This window comes from Dipodomys ordii, unplaced genomic scaffold, assembly GCF_000151885.1.
Source record: "Dipodomys ordii isolate 6190 unplaced genomic scaffold, Dord_2.0 Scaffold122, whole genome shotgun sequence".
NCBI lineage: Eukaryota > Metazoa > Chordata > Mammalia > Rodentia > Heteromyidae > Dipodomys > Dipodomys ordii.
Genome location: NW_012267338.1, coordinates 1,986,167 through 2,003,267, shown reverse-complemented (window position 1 = coordinate 2,003,267; position 17,101 = coordinate 1,986,167). Strand labels below are relative to the sequence as shown.

General features: G+C 44.3%; 1 protein-coding gene across 1 annotated transcript in view; it reads right to left on the bottom strand.

Annotated features, from left to right (window-relative positions):
* Positions 1-17,101, bottom strand: part of Trim2 (tripartite motif containing 2) — a 49,306-nt gene that overhangs the window by 23,815 nt on the left and 8,390 nt on the right. Inside the window, exons 2-5 of the mRNA XM_013029726.1 lie at positions 13,929-14,113; positions 8,904-9,141; positions 2,628-2,779; positions 838-1,018 (exon numbers count right to left, since the gene is read on the bottom strand). Coding sequence (XP_012885180.1) covers positions 838-1,018; positions 2,628-2,779; positions 8,904-9,141; positions 13,929-14,113 — 756 coding nt within the window. The remainder of the gene's footprint in view (positions 1-837; positions 1,019-2,627; positions 2,780-8,903; positions 9,142-13,928; positions 14,114-17,101) is intronic.

Genomic DNA, 17,101 nt, shown 5'->3' with positions numbered 1-17,101 from the left:
GTGGGGAGGGGTGCTGAGTGCTCCCGCCCCGCCTGCTCCCTCCTCTCGCCCCACCACCTGCCTGGGGCTGGGGCTACACCCCATCATTGCATTTAACCCAGTGAACCCAATGCTCATGTAAAAATCCAAGGCTGCTACCTACCCCCAAGATTTGCCTTCAGCCTGGCCCTGGTTTCACCAACCACCCCCCCATCTCCCCCCCATCACCCATGTGCGTTTTTCTTGGGGAATGTGTTTCCATTGGGACACATGGATGTGTCATACCTGACAAAAATGTTTTGCAATTCTAAAGTAATTTTCCTAAATATTCAGAGCTCCCCCCTCCCACCCCACCCCACCCCAGACAGCACCTAAGCACCAGAAACCAAACCAAAATGCAGTCTCCACCTGAATACCAGAAGCTTTCGTCTGTGGTTTTGTGAGCTGAACAGCAGAGTTGAATGAACAAAGACTGCTGCTGAGAGTTTGCTTTGAAGTTGACTAACAGGTTAGTGTGGGTGAAAGCAATTAAGAGACCATCCCACATTATAATTAAGAGACCATCCCACATTATAATTAAGGAAGGAAAACAGTCCAGCTAAACCCTAAACCCTGAATGCATGACATCGTATTCAACCCTGCCTTTTATCAAATAATAAATCCACACATAACTAGGAGGGGGGAAAAAAAAGTCAAAAGTGGATGATTGCACTCGGTGAAAATGAGTTCACTGTATCACAGTGACACTGATGGACCCATCTGAAACCCCTTAGATGCTGCTAGGATACAATAAACCAGGGCTGTGGAGCCCTCCCGATGCTTTGTCTTGTACAGGGGATCCAGGAACAAGAGCCTTACTTTGTGTTTGAGGCCATAGTTGACCTCCAGTTCCATGAGCAGCACGCTCTTGCGCACGTTCAGCGTCTTCTGCAGCTCATCGAAGGTGGAGTGGATGTCATCCACGATGCTGGCCTTTTGGTTGGTCAACTGATGAATGATTTCTGAGATGAACTGAAGAGCAGAATCTATTTCTGGGAGCCTAAGGGAGAAATGTTAAAGACCATAACTTAACATCAAACTGGAACCATTCCAAAGTCTATCCAAACGCTCTATGTTGTCCAAACACTACATCAATGCTTTATTTCTATTCTTTTCATCATCTCTAAAAAGTAGTCATGGAAGAAGGCAATGAATGAGACTTTGAGGGTCTCCATCCATTTCAATCTACCTTCAGTCATCTAATTGTAATTACAAAGACTTAAATCTCTCTGAGAAGCCATAAGAGCCAGGTAATTGTTGCACTGTGGATGTTTAAGAGGACCCTAGCCTTTTTAGTGCCAGTAGCATCTTTCCATCCCTAGCTGTGACATCAAAAACTGTGTATATGCATTGTCATATGTCCTCTGTGGTGCACACCATTCTAAAGACACAGGTGGTTTTTTTTTTCCAACTACATATAAAGCCTCTGCAAATTCAGTTTCCTGGGAACTTCTTCTAAGTTTCCTAGCTCTTTTACTTAGTATAGAATAATAAGAGATTTACTGCTTTGCCTATTTTTCCCTCTCGTCAGTCTTTTTCATGCATAGCATAGCTACTCTCTTCCTTTACATGCCTAAGAAAGAAGCTGGAAGCAGAAAAACACAAGAAGCACTGAACAATCACTGCTCAGTAGCACTGGACAGGACTCTAGCAAAAAGGAGCCAGTCACTGCTGTCACAATGGGTCTATGCGTAGGTGAAGAAGAACAGCTAAACCAAGCATGAGGTGGCTCATGCCTACAATCCTAGCTACTCAGGAGGCTGAGATCTGAGGCAAGGATCGTGGTTTAAAGCCAGCCCAGGCAGAAAAGACTATGAGGCCCTTATCTTCAATTAATCATTACAAAGTCAGAAATAGAACTGTAGCTTAAAATGGTAGAGCCACTGTAAGGTGCCGGTGGCTCACCCCTGTAATCCTAGCTACTCAGGAGGTGAGGATCAAGGTTCAAAGGCAGATGGGGAAAAAAGATCTCTGTGAAGCCGGGCGCTGATGGTTCACGCCTGTAATCCCAGCTACTCAGGAGCTGAGGTCTGAGGATCAGCCTGGGCAGGAAAGGTCTGTGAGACTCTTATCTTCAATAAACCACCAGAAAACCAGAAGTGGCACTGTGGCTCAAGTGATAGCACGTTTACCTTGAGCGGAAGAGCTGAGGGACAGCACCCAGGCCCAGAGTTCAAGCCCCACGACCAACCAAAAAAAAAAAAAAAGTCCCCATGAGACTTTTATCTCCAATTAACCATTCAAAAACTGGAAGTGGCACTATGGTTCAAGTGGTGGAGTGCTAGCCTTGAGCACAAAGAGGCTCAGGGAGAGCGCCCAGGCCATGAGTTTAACTTCCAGTACCAGCATGTGTGCGCGACACACACACACACAATGGAGCTAATGGGCTCCATAGAAGCCTTAGAACATAGAGGATGTTGGATTCTTAGGAAGGACAGGGAAAGCTTCATTACTCATTTGTGAATGACTGCAGACCCATGATCAGAGAGGAATGTATGGTGACACAAAGATGGACGGGACGCGTGGACGATAACAGGAGACAGGGACAGCGCCCCGGCCCTCCTGCACAGGGCCCAGGGACAGGTCGGGAGCTGTGGAGGGAGTCGCACCTTTTATTGACAGCATCCAGCTGGACCTGAAGGGAGGCCTTGTGCTGCTCCACCACGTCCTTGAGAGGCACTGTGGGGTGCTCCACGTGCTCCCCCTCTGTGCACTCACCACACATGGCGGTCTCGCAGGACTGGCAGTAAAACTCCATCACCTGTGAGTGACACAGAAAGCATCCAAATTTGGGAACACAGTTTCAATGCTTTCCTCAGGAAGCATAGTCCTTGCCTTCTCTCCCTTACTGGTCATGTCCTGTTTGTGACTCATTTAAAAGCAGAAATGGAAGACTAAACTTTGAGGTGACAGGTGTCAAGTAACTGGGAAGCCCAACTCCAAAGCTACTGGGATGGCCACAAAATCTACTTTTTGGTGGCTACTCTCTGAGGTGAAACCGTACAGGGCTACAATGCTCCAACTTTTTGATCTTCTGACCTCTTTACAATCTTCATAAATTATCAAAGACTCCAAGATATTGGGGCTGGGGAATCTAAACCAGGACTTAAGCTGAGCACATGCTAGCAAGTGCTATGCCACTGAGCCACACCCCCAGTCCTATGCATTTGCCATACTGAAAACTGAAATATAACCCATGTTTGCCATACCAAAAACTGAACACAGCCTGTGGCTCACCCAAGTAATCCTAGCTACTCGGGAGGCTAACATCTGAGAATAACAGTTCAAAGCCAGCCTCGGCAGAAAAATCCATGAGACTCTTATCTCCAATGAACCACCAAAAAGTTAGAAGTGGAGTTGCAGCTTAAGTGGTAGAGCACTAGCACTAACCTTGAAAGAAAAAGTTAAGGAATAGTGTCCAGGTCCTGAGTCTGAGACCCAGTACTGGCACAAAAAATTTTTCTGACGCACAAATATTTTAAGTACTTAATGTATCACAAGCAATAATAAGTCCATTCAAATATTAACATGAATAATGTAACTTATGGAAAATGTATTTGCAAAGCAAAACTTTTATGAGGAACATGGCATTGTTTTTTTGTTTTTGTGACTCTCTGAAGTATCTGCCTCATAGAAGCAAGTTGGGTTCTCATATTTGCTTCCCATTCCTTCATCGGAAAGCACACATCAACTGGAACATTCCTCTATACATTTTTGAGAAAATGAAAGTGAAAAAGCCAAAGAAGACCCACAAGGAAGGTGGGGTCTTGCTTTGGAAATACTCACTGTTTGGGAAATGGATGGGCTGCACTGGGCAGTTTTTACCCCAGTTTCTCCTGTTATTGAGCTTAATGACCTCAGGCCAATGACTTAACCTCACAGTGTCTCAACTCCAACTCTGTCAAATGGGGAGGATAACAGGAACCTATCGTTTAGGCTGCTATGAGAATTAAGTAGGTTACTGATACAGGAACTCCATTATGCCTGGCATGGGCTCAGGATGTTTTTAATAAGCAGTAGCTCTTGTGGTAATGACAATGACATCATCGTAATGACAATGACGTCATCAGCTGCCTGAAAATAAACCTTATCCTGATGGTGATAGACACTTAGTAACAACATAGCATAAAGTCTGAAAATTACCTAGTTATTCCCCTATTCTTTCAGCTGGGAATAATGGATTTCCAAAGCAGAGAGAGAGAGAGAGAGTGTGTGTGTGTGTGTGTGCGCGCACGTGCACACGCACGCGCGTGAGAGCCATGGAACTTGAATTTAGGGATTGGGTGCTGACCCTGTTTTGTGCTAAAGGCTAGTGCCTGCGCTACAGATCCACTTCCAGCTTTTTTGGTATGGCTTCCTGGGCTAGCTTTGCACTTCAATCCTCAGATCTCAGCTTCCTGAGTAGCAGGATTATGGGTTTGAGCCACCAGCATAGCACCCTGGCCCACAGAACTTTTTGAGGAGAACTTTCTCTTGGAAGTACAATGCAGATACCAAATAGGGCATAAATCCTAAGACAGCTGAATGGATTTTTCAGGGTGAATGCACCCACCAAGCACTTTTATTTAGACCCTGTTTATGAAATATAAGGTTTTAAATCCTTGAGCACAAGCCTGGCCCACTCACAGGCTAGACAATGCCTGCATATATTAGGTATTCAATGCTTAGCCATGGTTCTGGCAGCAGGTACTAGAGCAACCCAAGGGGCAAATCTCCTTATTAAGGCTCACTATTGTACATAGCGTTTTCCAAACTTAGTGAACCATATTCAGATAAAAGTCCTTCCAACTATCTGCAAGATCATTTTAGATTTCATGAGGCATCACAGTTTGAAGAGGGAAAACAGTAAATTAAAGAGCACATATAATTTGGGAGGGGATGTCAGGTGCCAAAGGCTCATCCTATAATCCTAGCTACTCAGGAGCTGAGAGTTGAGAATCATGATTCAAAGCTAGCCTAGGCAGGAAAATCTATAACATACTTATCTCCAATTAACCACCAAATAGCTGGAAGTGGAAGTGTGGCCAAGAGGTAGAGAGCCAGCCTGAGTAAAAAAAGCTAAGGGACAGAGCTGAGGCCTTGAGTTCACGCCCCAGTTCTGGCACCAAAAGAAAGAAAATAAATAAATAAATAAATATGGGAACATTACTGATAGTTTTACGCCAACATATTGGATAAATAAAATGGGAAAATTCCTAGAAACACACAAACTGCCAAAACAGATTCAAAGAAGCAATAGAAAGCCCAAATAGACTTACAATTAGAATCCAGCAAAAAGCCTCGTTAGTGAGTTCTATCAAGTAAGAATTGATACTATAAATCAGAACTGATACGGAACCTTTCCAAATTCTTCAAAAAACAAAGGACAAAATAGTACTTCCTAATTTATTCTACCAGGCTAGTATCTTCCTAACACCTACAATATCACAAGAAAATTATAGACCAAGGCCAGGCATGGTGGGTCATACTTGTAACTCCAGATACTCAAGAGGTAAAGATCAAGAGGATCTCAGTTAAGAGGCCATTCTGGACAAAAAGTGAGCCCTAGCTTGACAAATAATCGGGGCAGGGTGATGCACACTGCTGATCTGAGACACTTGGATGCCATAGACTGAGGTCACAGGATATCCTGGGGAAAAATCAAGAAAAATAATGAGGGCTTGGAAGTTGGTTCAGTGGTAGAGTGCTTGTCTTGCATGCATGAGACCCCGGGTTCGATTCCTCAGCACCATATAAGCAGAAAAAGCCAGAAGTAGAGCTGTGGCTCAATTGATAGAGCACTAGCATTGAGCTAAAGAGCTCAGGGACAGCGCCCAGGCCCAGAGTTCATGCCCCAAGACCAAAAACAAAAAAAACAAAAAACTAAAGTAAAGGGCTGGAGCATGGTTTCGGTGGTAGAGTATCTGCCTATCAAAGTGTGAGTCCTTGAGTTCACACCCTAGTACTTCAAAAAGGAAGAAAGATGGAAAAGGAAGAAAAGGAAAAGAAAATTATATATAGACCAATACCCCTTATAAAAATAGTTCAAAAGTCCTTTGGTAAATACCAGCAAAAGGAATCTAGCCACATATTAAAAGTATCAGACATTCATGAACAAATGATCTTCATCCCAGGGGCGCAAGGAAGGTTTGCGAGTAAAACTCACAACCCGCAGTCTCCCACATTAATAAAAGGAAGCGTCTGCATAATGGGTATACCATTCCTCTCCAAGGTCATGAAAACGCTACAGAACGAGACTGTAATGTTTGCACTGCTTTATGAACCACTAAGTGTATACTTGTAGGTGGAGAAGATGTTGAATTTGATATTATGTGTGTTTTTAACCTTAAAAACAATATGAACAAAATTTTTTTAATGAATTACAGCCTTGAAGAGACAGCACAGATCTGGGTGGCTAACCCCTAGTCTGCTGTCCTAAACGCATCTTGATAGCAAAGGCTATGATATCATGTTTAAGTGCAAACAGCTAGTCATTCTCAAATGCCCTGCTGGGTTCTGACAGCTGTCCTGAACTGGGTGCTAATGGTGGGGAGGGGGGTGTGCCCTGCAGAGCTCTTCCATTCCCTCTCATCTTTCCCCTCACCCCCCAGAGACAACATCATTGTCCCCATGTGTGCCCAGAGGCCAGGGTGAACTTAGTGTTGCTGAGGGGTAGTTACCAGATATGTCTATCAGCAAAAAATAATCAAACTTGACAACCAACCATTGAGGTTGATCCTGGGTTGGTAGGGAGCAGGACTTATTCCTGGCAGGGCATTCTTTTCTTTCTTGTTTTTGTGGTACTGAAGTTTGAACTCAGGGCCTAGAGCTTGCTTGTGTGGTGCTCTACCACTTGAGCTGTGTGTCCAGCCTTGCCTTGTACTAGTAATTCTGGAGAAAGAATTTCATCAATTTTTCTGTCCGGGCTCCCTTCAAATCGAGATCCTCACATCTCAGCCTCCCGAGTAGCTAAGATTATAGGTGAGCCATGGATAGCATGACATTCTTGAGGACATCATACTCTTTGCATGACTCTACATCCTTCTTACTAAGTGCCTAACTGAGCAGCGGTGTGACTTCCTGATTATTTATTTATGTACCTAGGGTCATAAGGCACAGGCTAGAGTGTTAGCTTTATGTGCCAAGAGCCTCATAGATCAAGCTGGGTGCTAGTGGCTCACACCTGTAATCCCAGCTACTCAGGAAGCTGATATCTGAGGATCATGGTTCAAAGCCAGCCTGGGCAGGAACGTCTGTAAGACTCTTAGCTCCAATTAAGCACCAGAAAACTGGGAGTGGAACTATGGCTCAAAGTGGTAGAGCACTAGCCTTGAGCAAAAGAGCTCAGGAACAATGCCCAGGCCCTGAGTTCAAGTCCCAAAACTGACAAAAAAACAAAATAAAACAAAACAAAAGCTCATAGATCACTGTCCATCCTTCCACTTGGACAATACCATAGCAATTTAAAGAGAAGGCGTTGTGTCGCAGCACTGAAAGCAGATGGCAAGCTTTGTCATCCACCAGTGCTAATCAGCACCTGCCCGTTAGAATGGCAGCACCCTGCTTTGCTTTAATTACCCTATTTCATTAACCTTCAGATGCTTGACTTGTCTTTAAAGATTTGCCCAAGGTAATTAACTGCAGCAATTTATCTGGAATATTACATGCATTTGTCTTGACTACGCAATGAGGATCCCTGTTTCAAAGCAGCAGTGTGAACTCCTAAATTTATGTTAAGATCAAACAACAGAAGGATTTAATACACTTGCTGCCAATTTTCCAAGGCTGATTGCCGCTTCATAAATTTTATGATTCCAAGGAACCCTAATGACTGAGCTCAAAACATACTTTAAATATCTTTGCTCACCTCTGGGAGGGTCAAACTCTTTAGATAGCTTTAACCTTTAATGTGACCGGATGAGCTGCATTGGGGAGAGGTGGGTTTGGTGGTACTTAGGGACCTTGGGCTTGCTAGACAGGGAGTTCTACCACTTGAGTCATGCTCTCAACCCTAAGAAGAGTTTTAACCTAAAGAACTCTTTTAACTTGCCTGCAATGAACTTATCTAATAGATTTTCTATCTATCACCCACCCAAAGGTCTCTGTTGGTGAGCTATGCTCAGAAATATACTTTAGGAATTCTTTTCTAAGTCTTTCAGGCAGTAACCACAGACTTCGCTTTCACCCTTTCACATCCCAAACTGAAACCAGGTCTTCAGTAGATCTCCTGATACTGTGAAAACTGACTTCTCTAGCAGTTTGGATCTGCAGAGGGGAACCTTTATTCTGCCAAGAGTCACTTAGATAATACTAATTAATAGCATCCTCCACAGGCAGAGGGTAGCAGGAAATTGACAAGAGAATGATGCACCAAATGATTTCTGAGGCCTTATAGAACATGGTGGCTGGATGTGACTAAGGAGTCAGGTGCCCCTTGTATCTGACAGGTGCCTTCCCAGAGCTGGTACTTAGTATCAGAGCTCTAAAGAGACAGCCCAAGCAGTTCACCCAGAGCCAATGTGAGGAATGGCCACCAAGAACGCTCAAACTAATAAGCCAGGCAATGATGGCTCATGCCTTTAATCCTGCTACTCAGGAGGCTGAGAGCTGAGGCCTGAGGCTCAAAGTTAGACATGTATGCGGATCAAGACTTGCCTAGCTACTGACTTTCTCTCCTGAGGATGCCGACAACACATGCTTGGTAGACACCATGAGGATGGTTCTGTTATTTAGATAACTCAGGCCAGAGAAAGTAAGCAGACGAAAAATTAGGAACTAAATCAATCACTTTTTAATCATGACTCAGGTTTCCTCAGGAAGCCTGTTTTAATCAAGAAATCTCTGGTGTCCCCAAAGGCCACCCCATGTCACAGCCGCCATGCTCTGGGACCACGTCTGTCACTTACATTGCCATCGTGGTTGGGGCAAGAGAGAGGCTTTCCTGCAGCCACAGCGGTGACGGTCTCCAGGATGGAGGACTCCTCGACGTTGCTGCCTGGCGTCCGCTGCAGCACATCCATCAGGTTTGTGATGAAGAAGTTGTTCTGGAGGGCGGCCACCCCTTTCTCGGGCAGGATGGAGGTCTGGCGGCACACGGGGCACGAGAGGGTCAAGCTGTGGGCGGGAATGTAGTTCTGCAGGCACCTGCGGTGGAGCGGACAGGGCACACTCAGCACAGAGTGCTCACCGACAGTGACAGCCAAGCTACCAAGTGATTTTCTGGCTTTTCTATAGAATCCTTCCTCCTTCCTGCTGTGTTCTACCAGGGACAGGAGCTAGCTGTCCTCACTCGCCCTGTCCACTTACTTTCTGACATAGAGTCTTATGAAATTTTTGCCTGAGCTGGTCTTGAGAACTATGATCTTCCTATCTCTACCACCCAAAAAACTGGTGCCTAAGCCACCACACCCAGTTCTCTTCCCTCACCTTTTTGACTCTTGGGCCTCCTCCTGTCTGTTCCTTCTTTCCTGAGTTAATAAGGTTAGAGTTTTTCTTTTTTTTTTCTTTTTTTGGGTCCGGTTGTGGGGCCTGAACTCTGGGCCTGGGCACTGTCCCTCAGCTCTTCAGCTCAAGACTAGCACTCTACCACTTGAGCCACAGCGCCACTTCCGGCTTTTTTCTTTTTGCTTATGTGGTGCTGAGGAATCGAACCCAGGGCCTGAGGCTTGCAAGGCAAGTGCTCTACCGCTGAGCCACCTTCCCAGCCCCAAGGTTAGAGTTTTTCAAGTCTATCCTAAGAGTGGTTCTCTTCTTGTGACATTACATTCATGAATACATGAGTGCTCACATATTTATATTGCTTTCCACAGATGTCTGCTCTGAGCTTATTAGCAGGCCAATGATTGACTGCTCAGATATGTCTCACAGGTTTTTTTGTGGTTTTTTGTTTTTTGTTTTTTGTTTTTTTTGGGTCCGGTTGTGGGGCCTGAACTCTGGGCCTGGGCGCTGTCCCTCAGCTCTTCAGCTCAAGGCTAGCACTCTACCACTTGAGCCACAGCGCCACTTCTGGCTTTTTTTCTTTTTGCTTATGTGGTGCTAAGGAATCGAACCCAGGGCCTCAGGCATGCAAGGCAAGCGCTCTACCATTGAGCCACCTTCCCAGCCCTTTTTGTGGGTTTTTTGTTTGTTTTTATTTTGTTTTTGTCAATCATGGGGTTTGAACTCAAGGCCTGAGCATTATTCCCTTTGTTCAAGGCTAACACTCTGGTACTTTGAGCCACAGTTCCAGTTCCAGTTTTCAAAAGGTTAATTGGAGTGAAAATCTCACAGACTCTCCTGCTCCAGCTGGCTATGAACTGCAATCCTCACATCTCAGCTCCCTGAGTAGCTAAAGTTACAGGTATGAGCCACCAGTGCCCAGCCATTTCATTTTCTTTTTAATGCCTACAATGGGGGACCTCAAACTTGTTCAGCTTGCTTGCTCACAGCTGGTACTCTGCTACTTGAATCTCCAGCCTAGGATTTTGCTAGTTAATTGGAGACAAAGTCTCACAGACTTTTTATGCCTGGGCTGACTTCACATCTCGATACTCTGATTTCAAGCTTTCTGAGTAACTAGAATTACAGGCATTAGTCACCAACATCTGACCTCAGAGGTTCAATGTTCCCCAATCCAAGCCAATGATCTTCCCCCAAAATGTATCCTCTTCATTCTTCACGCCCAATCCATCATAAAATCCTGCCACTTACTAAATGTCTCTCCATCCTCTCCCGTTTTCTTCTTCCCCATCCCATTAAACCTTCCTTAGGCTTCTGCAACAGTCTTACACTCTAGGACTCTGGTACCCCTTTTCCATACTGCTGTCAAAGTGACATTCTCAGAACTCAGAATCATTGAATTCTCCCCCTCCTCCACTTGACACAAGATCCCTGCACTTACAATGAAGATGAGAGGCCATAGAGGGTGACATGGAAGGCCCACTTCAATGACCTTACACATTTTCTGTCATTTCCCCTCCTGTGGTGCATAAGAGCCCCTCGGAGCTGACATTCTTCCCAGTGTCCAGGCTCCTCCCTACAGCAGGCTCTTTCCTCCTACTCACTCCTTTTCACTTCATTTTAACTCATCTTGGGGATTTGCTTAGCAACCACCTCTGAAGCAAAGCCTTCCCTGATGAGGGCCGAGGCCCCTATGGAGTGGGGCACTCCTGCCCCTGGCTTCCTATCACATTCATCTAAGTGATTAAGGAACTCGCAACTTCTCCTCTGTGAGGACGTGACAGTGTCTAGCTTTGCTCTCCTTCCAAGCCTTGTTGACAGTGTTGTGGAAGACAACTGTGACCCAACTGTGAAGATGCCTCCAGGTAGCCTTAGCAAAGGTACACAGGGCATGCAAAGGGTCCTGGAGTTTGGTGTCTCAACAAGGAGAATGCTGTGAGGTTCTATCGCTACAGAAATGAAATCTTTCTGTTCTAAGGAAAGTGATCCAGGGACTTGAAAAGAGATCATTCCAGCATGCACATTGTTAGTACAATCCTAACACGTAGCACTCCATACAGGGAACTCCAAATCTCCACCACTAACAATGAAATGGAGCACACAAGTGGTTTGGGCCAGATCTAGGGAAGTTTACAAGGGTTGGTTCTCACCTGTCAGAGTAAGGAAAGAGAACTCCCAAAGTCGACTCAGCAGGCCCTGAACACAGAACAGGAATGGGACTGCTCTGCCAAGCTTGGATCGAGTGGCTCTCAACATGGAGCATGCCAGGAAGGCTGTGCCAGCTACTACAAACCGAGTTATGATCTCACCATGTGAATACAGAGCATTAGAACACTCTGCTGGCATTCATGTTTAAACCATATCCATTAGGTAGTACAGAAAGAAATTACACACTCTACTCAATTATTTTGGAAAATGCATTGCAAAGCACTTAAGCTAATGCATAAACTGAATAAAATAGAAAGCATGGTATATTACACATACCATCACTAAAAATACACACACACACACACACACACACACACACACACAATAACAACCCCAAGCATATAAAAGCCCACAATTATTACTAACAAATCTACTTTCTCTCTCCACTCAGCACCACCATCAAAGATGTGGTTATTCTTTTGCATTTGAGACCCTACAGCATAAGTCAACTCCAAAAACTTATCAACAATCAGATAACAAATGTCCATGACATTTGATGGGGTAAATGGAATGGACACACATTTGAAGCCATAGGAAATACTGATTTCCTGTTCTATAATAGGAAGCATTTAATTAATAATAACAGAGCTGGGTGCCAGTGGCTCATTCCTGTAATCCTAGCTATTCCTGTATTCCTAACTAAGATCTGAAGATCACAGTTCTAAGCCATCCTTAGCAGAAAAGTCCATGAGACTCTTATCTTTAGTTAACTATCAAAAAAGCTGGAAGTCCAGTTGTAGCTCAAGTGGTAGACCATTAGCTTTGAGCACGTAAACTCAGGGATAGCACCCAGTCTCTGAGTTCAAGTCCCAGGACCAGCACAAAATTAATTTAAAAATGTAATAATAAGCTGGGCACTGGTGGCTCACACCTGTAGTTCTAGCTACTCAGGAGGTTGAGATCTGAGGACTGCAGTTCAAAGCCAGCCAGGGCAGGAAAGTCCATGAGACTCTTATCTCTAATAAACCACCAGAAAATAGGAAGTGGTGCTGTGGCTCAAGTGGTAGAGTGCTCACCTCGAGCTGAAGAGCTGAGGGACAGCCCTCAAGCCCAGAGTTCAAGACCCATGACCAAGAAAAAAAAATTAATAAAATGTTATACAACATCAACTACCATTTTATTATTTTAAGTAATTCAAAACAGTAATTTTAAAATTATAATTACTAGCCAGGCCCTGGTGGCTCACATTGGTAATCCTAACTACTCAGGAAGCTAAGATCTGAGGATCACAGTCTGAAGCCAGCCAGGAAAAAGAAAGTCCATTAGACTCTTATTTCCAATTAACCATCAGGAACTTGGAAATGGAGCTGTGGATCAAGTGGTAGAGCACTAGCCTTGACCACAAAAGTTCAGGGACAGTACCTAGGCCCTGACTTCAAGTAGTTAAATTAGACGACAGGTGAACTAAGTACAGCAAACTTTTTGTGTCTGATTTCTTAAATGGTAAGTTAAACAATAGAGTAAAATTATATTTTGATGATTTAACACCCCTTTCAAAAATATACCTCCTGGGCTGGGAAAGTGGCTCAGTGGTAGAGTGCTTGCCTTGCATGCATGAGCCCTGGTCAATTCCTTAGCACCACAGAAGCAGAAAAAGCCAGAAGTGGTCCTATAGCTCAAGTGGTAGAGCATTAACCTTGAGCTGAAGAGCTCAGGGACAGCGCCCAGGCCCAGAATTCAAGACCCACAACCAACCAAAAAAAAAAAAAGCATACCTTCTCAAGAAGGATAAAATGAATTTTTATATGTAAATTATAGTCAGGTAATTTATAATTATCTTATAATTTTTTTAGCTTTTTTTCTTCATCGAAAACATCATAGTATCCAAAAATGACATTACTCTGTGTCTAAATATCTTTAGGGAAAGAAAAATCACTGTCCTTTGAGATGATTCCTAATACAGACAGGTTTCTTACCTGATCTGTTGCAAAAAAAAAAAGATATGACAGATTTATAATTGAAAGTTGCTCTGTGAGGAGGAAAGATTGAGGGCCACAAACTGCTTCACAAAGAATAAAGGGAAAATTAAAGTTCTTTAATCTAAAAATACTTATGTAATGCTCCATCTCCTTTGGAAATGTGCCAGTGGCTACTGGTTTGCTTTGGTCTCATTGTTTGCAATGAGGTAAGTTATTGGCGACCCATGATTGGGCTCCCAGATGTCTGTCAACAGCACAGAGATCCATTGTCTCCCCTGTGTAATGATAGAATCCTGGGAAAGATCCCTGAGCCGAGGGTGAAAGTCAGTCCAGGAAAGTCCTGCTCCCAACACCCAAGAGGCTTACCTCTCGCAGAAAGTATGCAGACAGGGGAGGACTTTGGGATTCTTGTATCGTTCCAGGCATATACTGCAGATCAGAAACTGCTTGTCAATCTGGCGTACCACAGGACTGGGGATACTGGTGCCCTCACTGGCCATCCTAGACCACTGACATGGGGGGCCGGGCGTCCTCGACCCTGCACGCTGCTGCTGTCAGAGAGAAAAGCCAAAAGGGCAAAACACGTGAGCGACAGGCAAGTCAACCATGGGCTCTTTGCCTCCAGGCATCTCATCACAAATACAGGCATTCTACATCCGCGACTGCAGCAGGACCAGAGCCAGCCCTTCATGCTGTAGAAGGAATAGGGAGAGCGGCTTGGTGTTTGTGGTATAAGGCAATAAGAGAAGTACATGTTTACAGCCAACAACAGATTAAAAGGGTGTGTGGGAGCAAGATCTATGCTTGCTGAGGAGTCCATATTTATACAGGCATATCTGCTCATACCTTCAGCTTTTACCTTTTATATTCTTACTGAATTCAGTGTTCTCCTATGTTTTGTTCTTGAAAGGACCAGACTATGTTCCCTAAATATACCTCTTTGCCCAGGATCATTGTGGACTGAAGGTTGCTGATAAATGGCAGACACACAAGCAGCACTCTGTCTCTCCCTTTTTCCTTACTATGGGCATACATTTCATTTATCAATTTATTTGTTTATTCATTTATACTGGGGTTTGAACTCAGGACCTTGAACTTGCTAGGCAAATGCTCCAATACTTCAGCCATACCTCCAGGCCTTTGTTTTTAGACAGAGATTCCTATATTTACCCACCTGATCTCTAACTCTTGGGTCTCTCCCTTCCAATTCTGGAACTATAGGCATGTTGTGCCATCTGTGGACAACTTTTTCTTTCACAAAGGAAATTTCCATTTGTAAAGGTGCCCCACCCCCCCATTCCAAGAAAAGGGGAAGGCTTTTACCTATGGGAGACTAGAAGGAGAAATCTCACTAAACAAACCTCATCTACCATACATTTCCTCATCGCTTCCCTCAAGTTACCACTCCCTAGGGTCCAATACACCCTTTCCTTTGTCTAATTGCTCTCCAGAATTTATCACCCATTATAAAAACAGTATATAAGCTCCCAAGCCTAATCACCTCTTTGGGTTTTCATTACTTTTCTATGATGCTCTTGTGCACATATTAAAATACTGACCTCAATCAAATCTGTATACCTTTTTCTCCTGCAAATCTCTGCTTCATTTAATTCACAGTTCTCAGACCTCTAATATGAGAGTAGAAAAGAGGTTTTTCTAACCTTACATACTTTTTTTTTCTTTTTTGGGGGGGTCCAGTCGTGGGGCCTGAACTCTGGGCCTGGGCACTGTCCCTCAGCTCTTCAGCTCAAGGCTAGTGCTCTACCACTTGAACCACAGTGCCACTTCTGGCTTTTTTTTTCCCAGCCCCATCCCCTAGAGACTTTTATCTCCAATTAGCCACTCAAACTGGTAGAGTGCTAGCCTTGAGCAAAAGAGCGCAGTGCCCAGGCCTTGAGTTCAAGCCTCACAACCACAAAAGAAGAAAAGAAGGGAGGAGAGAGGGAAGGAAGGGGGAAACTACTCGGGAGGCTGAGATCTCAGGATCACAGTTTAAAGCCAGCATGGGCAGGAAAGTCTGTGAGACTCTTATCTGTAATTAAGCACCAAAAAGCTGGAACTGGAACTGTGGGTCAAAGGGTAGAGCACTAGCCTTGAAAAAAAAAAAAGTTCAGGGACAGTGTCCAGGCCTTGAGCTCAAGCCCCAGAACTAGGGAGGAAGGGAGGGAGGGAGGAAGGGAAAGAGAGTATTGGTATTCATGTGTGTATATTTGATTTGAAGGTCTGGGGAAATATTAGGAATCATGCTAGAAAAGATGAAATTAGGGCTGGGAAGGTGGCTCAGTGGTGGAGCACTTGCCTTGCATGCCTGAGGCCTGGGTTCAATTCCTCAGCACCACATAAGCAAAAAGAAAAAAGCCGGAAGTGGTGCTGTGGCTCAAGTGGTAGAGCGCTAGCCTTGAGCTGAAGAGCTGAGGGACAGTGCCCAGGCCCAGAGTTGAGGCCCCACAACCGGACCCAAAAAAAAAAAAAAGATGAAATTAGAAGACAAGAGAGAAGGAAGCTGACAGCCCAGGCTTATCATTAAGGAGGGGGAGTTCTAATGTAAAACCCAGAGGCATTTATAAACTTCCTGGGTTCTGGCCCAAAGGTGTTAGCCAAAGAAGAACTAAAATTCACTTCTTACTTTTCTAAATCTTTGTTTTCACATCTAAAGCCCCTGCTACTCCAAAGGGAAATGTTCTTAACTATAGTAACAACAAGACAAATAGTTAACCTTCAATATGATTTTTAGTAAAAATTAATACTACTTTTTTCATTCTGTGGATAACATAAAAACAAAAACCAAACCTATACACAACCACATCACTCCCAGGCTCAATCCAGAAGTGAGCCAGCATGTAAACACAGGCTTGTATGTCTTCAAACTCCCAGCCTTTCATTTCCGAAAACAGCCCTCCTCCCTGCCCAGAGTTTGTGTTCTAAGAAGGCCATACAGTGGAAGTTCGGTTTATATATGAATGACACTTCAAACTGATCTGTGTTTGAAGCTGGGAAAATGCCCTATATTTATAGTACCAAACAATTCTACACCTTCTAAAGGAAATATTTTCCCCAAATATTAATGTTTTTTTTACCATAAAATAATGTAAAGTATTTCAGCTTGTATTAAGAAAACTGGGCTTAGCTATTTGAGTATAGTTACACACATGATACACCCATTTCCATACTCTGGATAGGCCATAAAAGAGTATAAGAAATAGCCGGGCGCTGGTGGCTCACGCCTGTAATCCTAGCTACTCAGGAGGCTGAGATCTGAGAATCGTGGTTCAAAGCCAGCCCGGGCAGAAAAGACTGTGAGACTCCTATCTCCAATAAACCACTAGAAAACCGGAAGTGGCGCTGTAGCTCAAGTGGTAGAACGCTCGCCTTGAGCTGAAGAGCTGAGGGACAGCGCCCAGGCCCAGAGTTCAAGCCCCCCGGCCGACAAAAAAAAAAGCCTGAAGCCACCAGTGCTTTGCTGATTTCCCAGTTTTTAAGTTCTCAGTTGTCACTGGAATTGCAAGCACATCGAGCTGCCCTTCAGTGGCTCATTCACC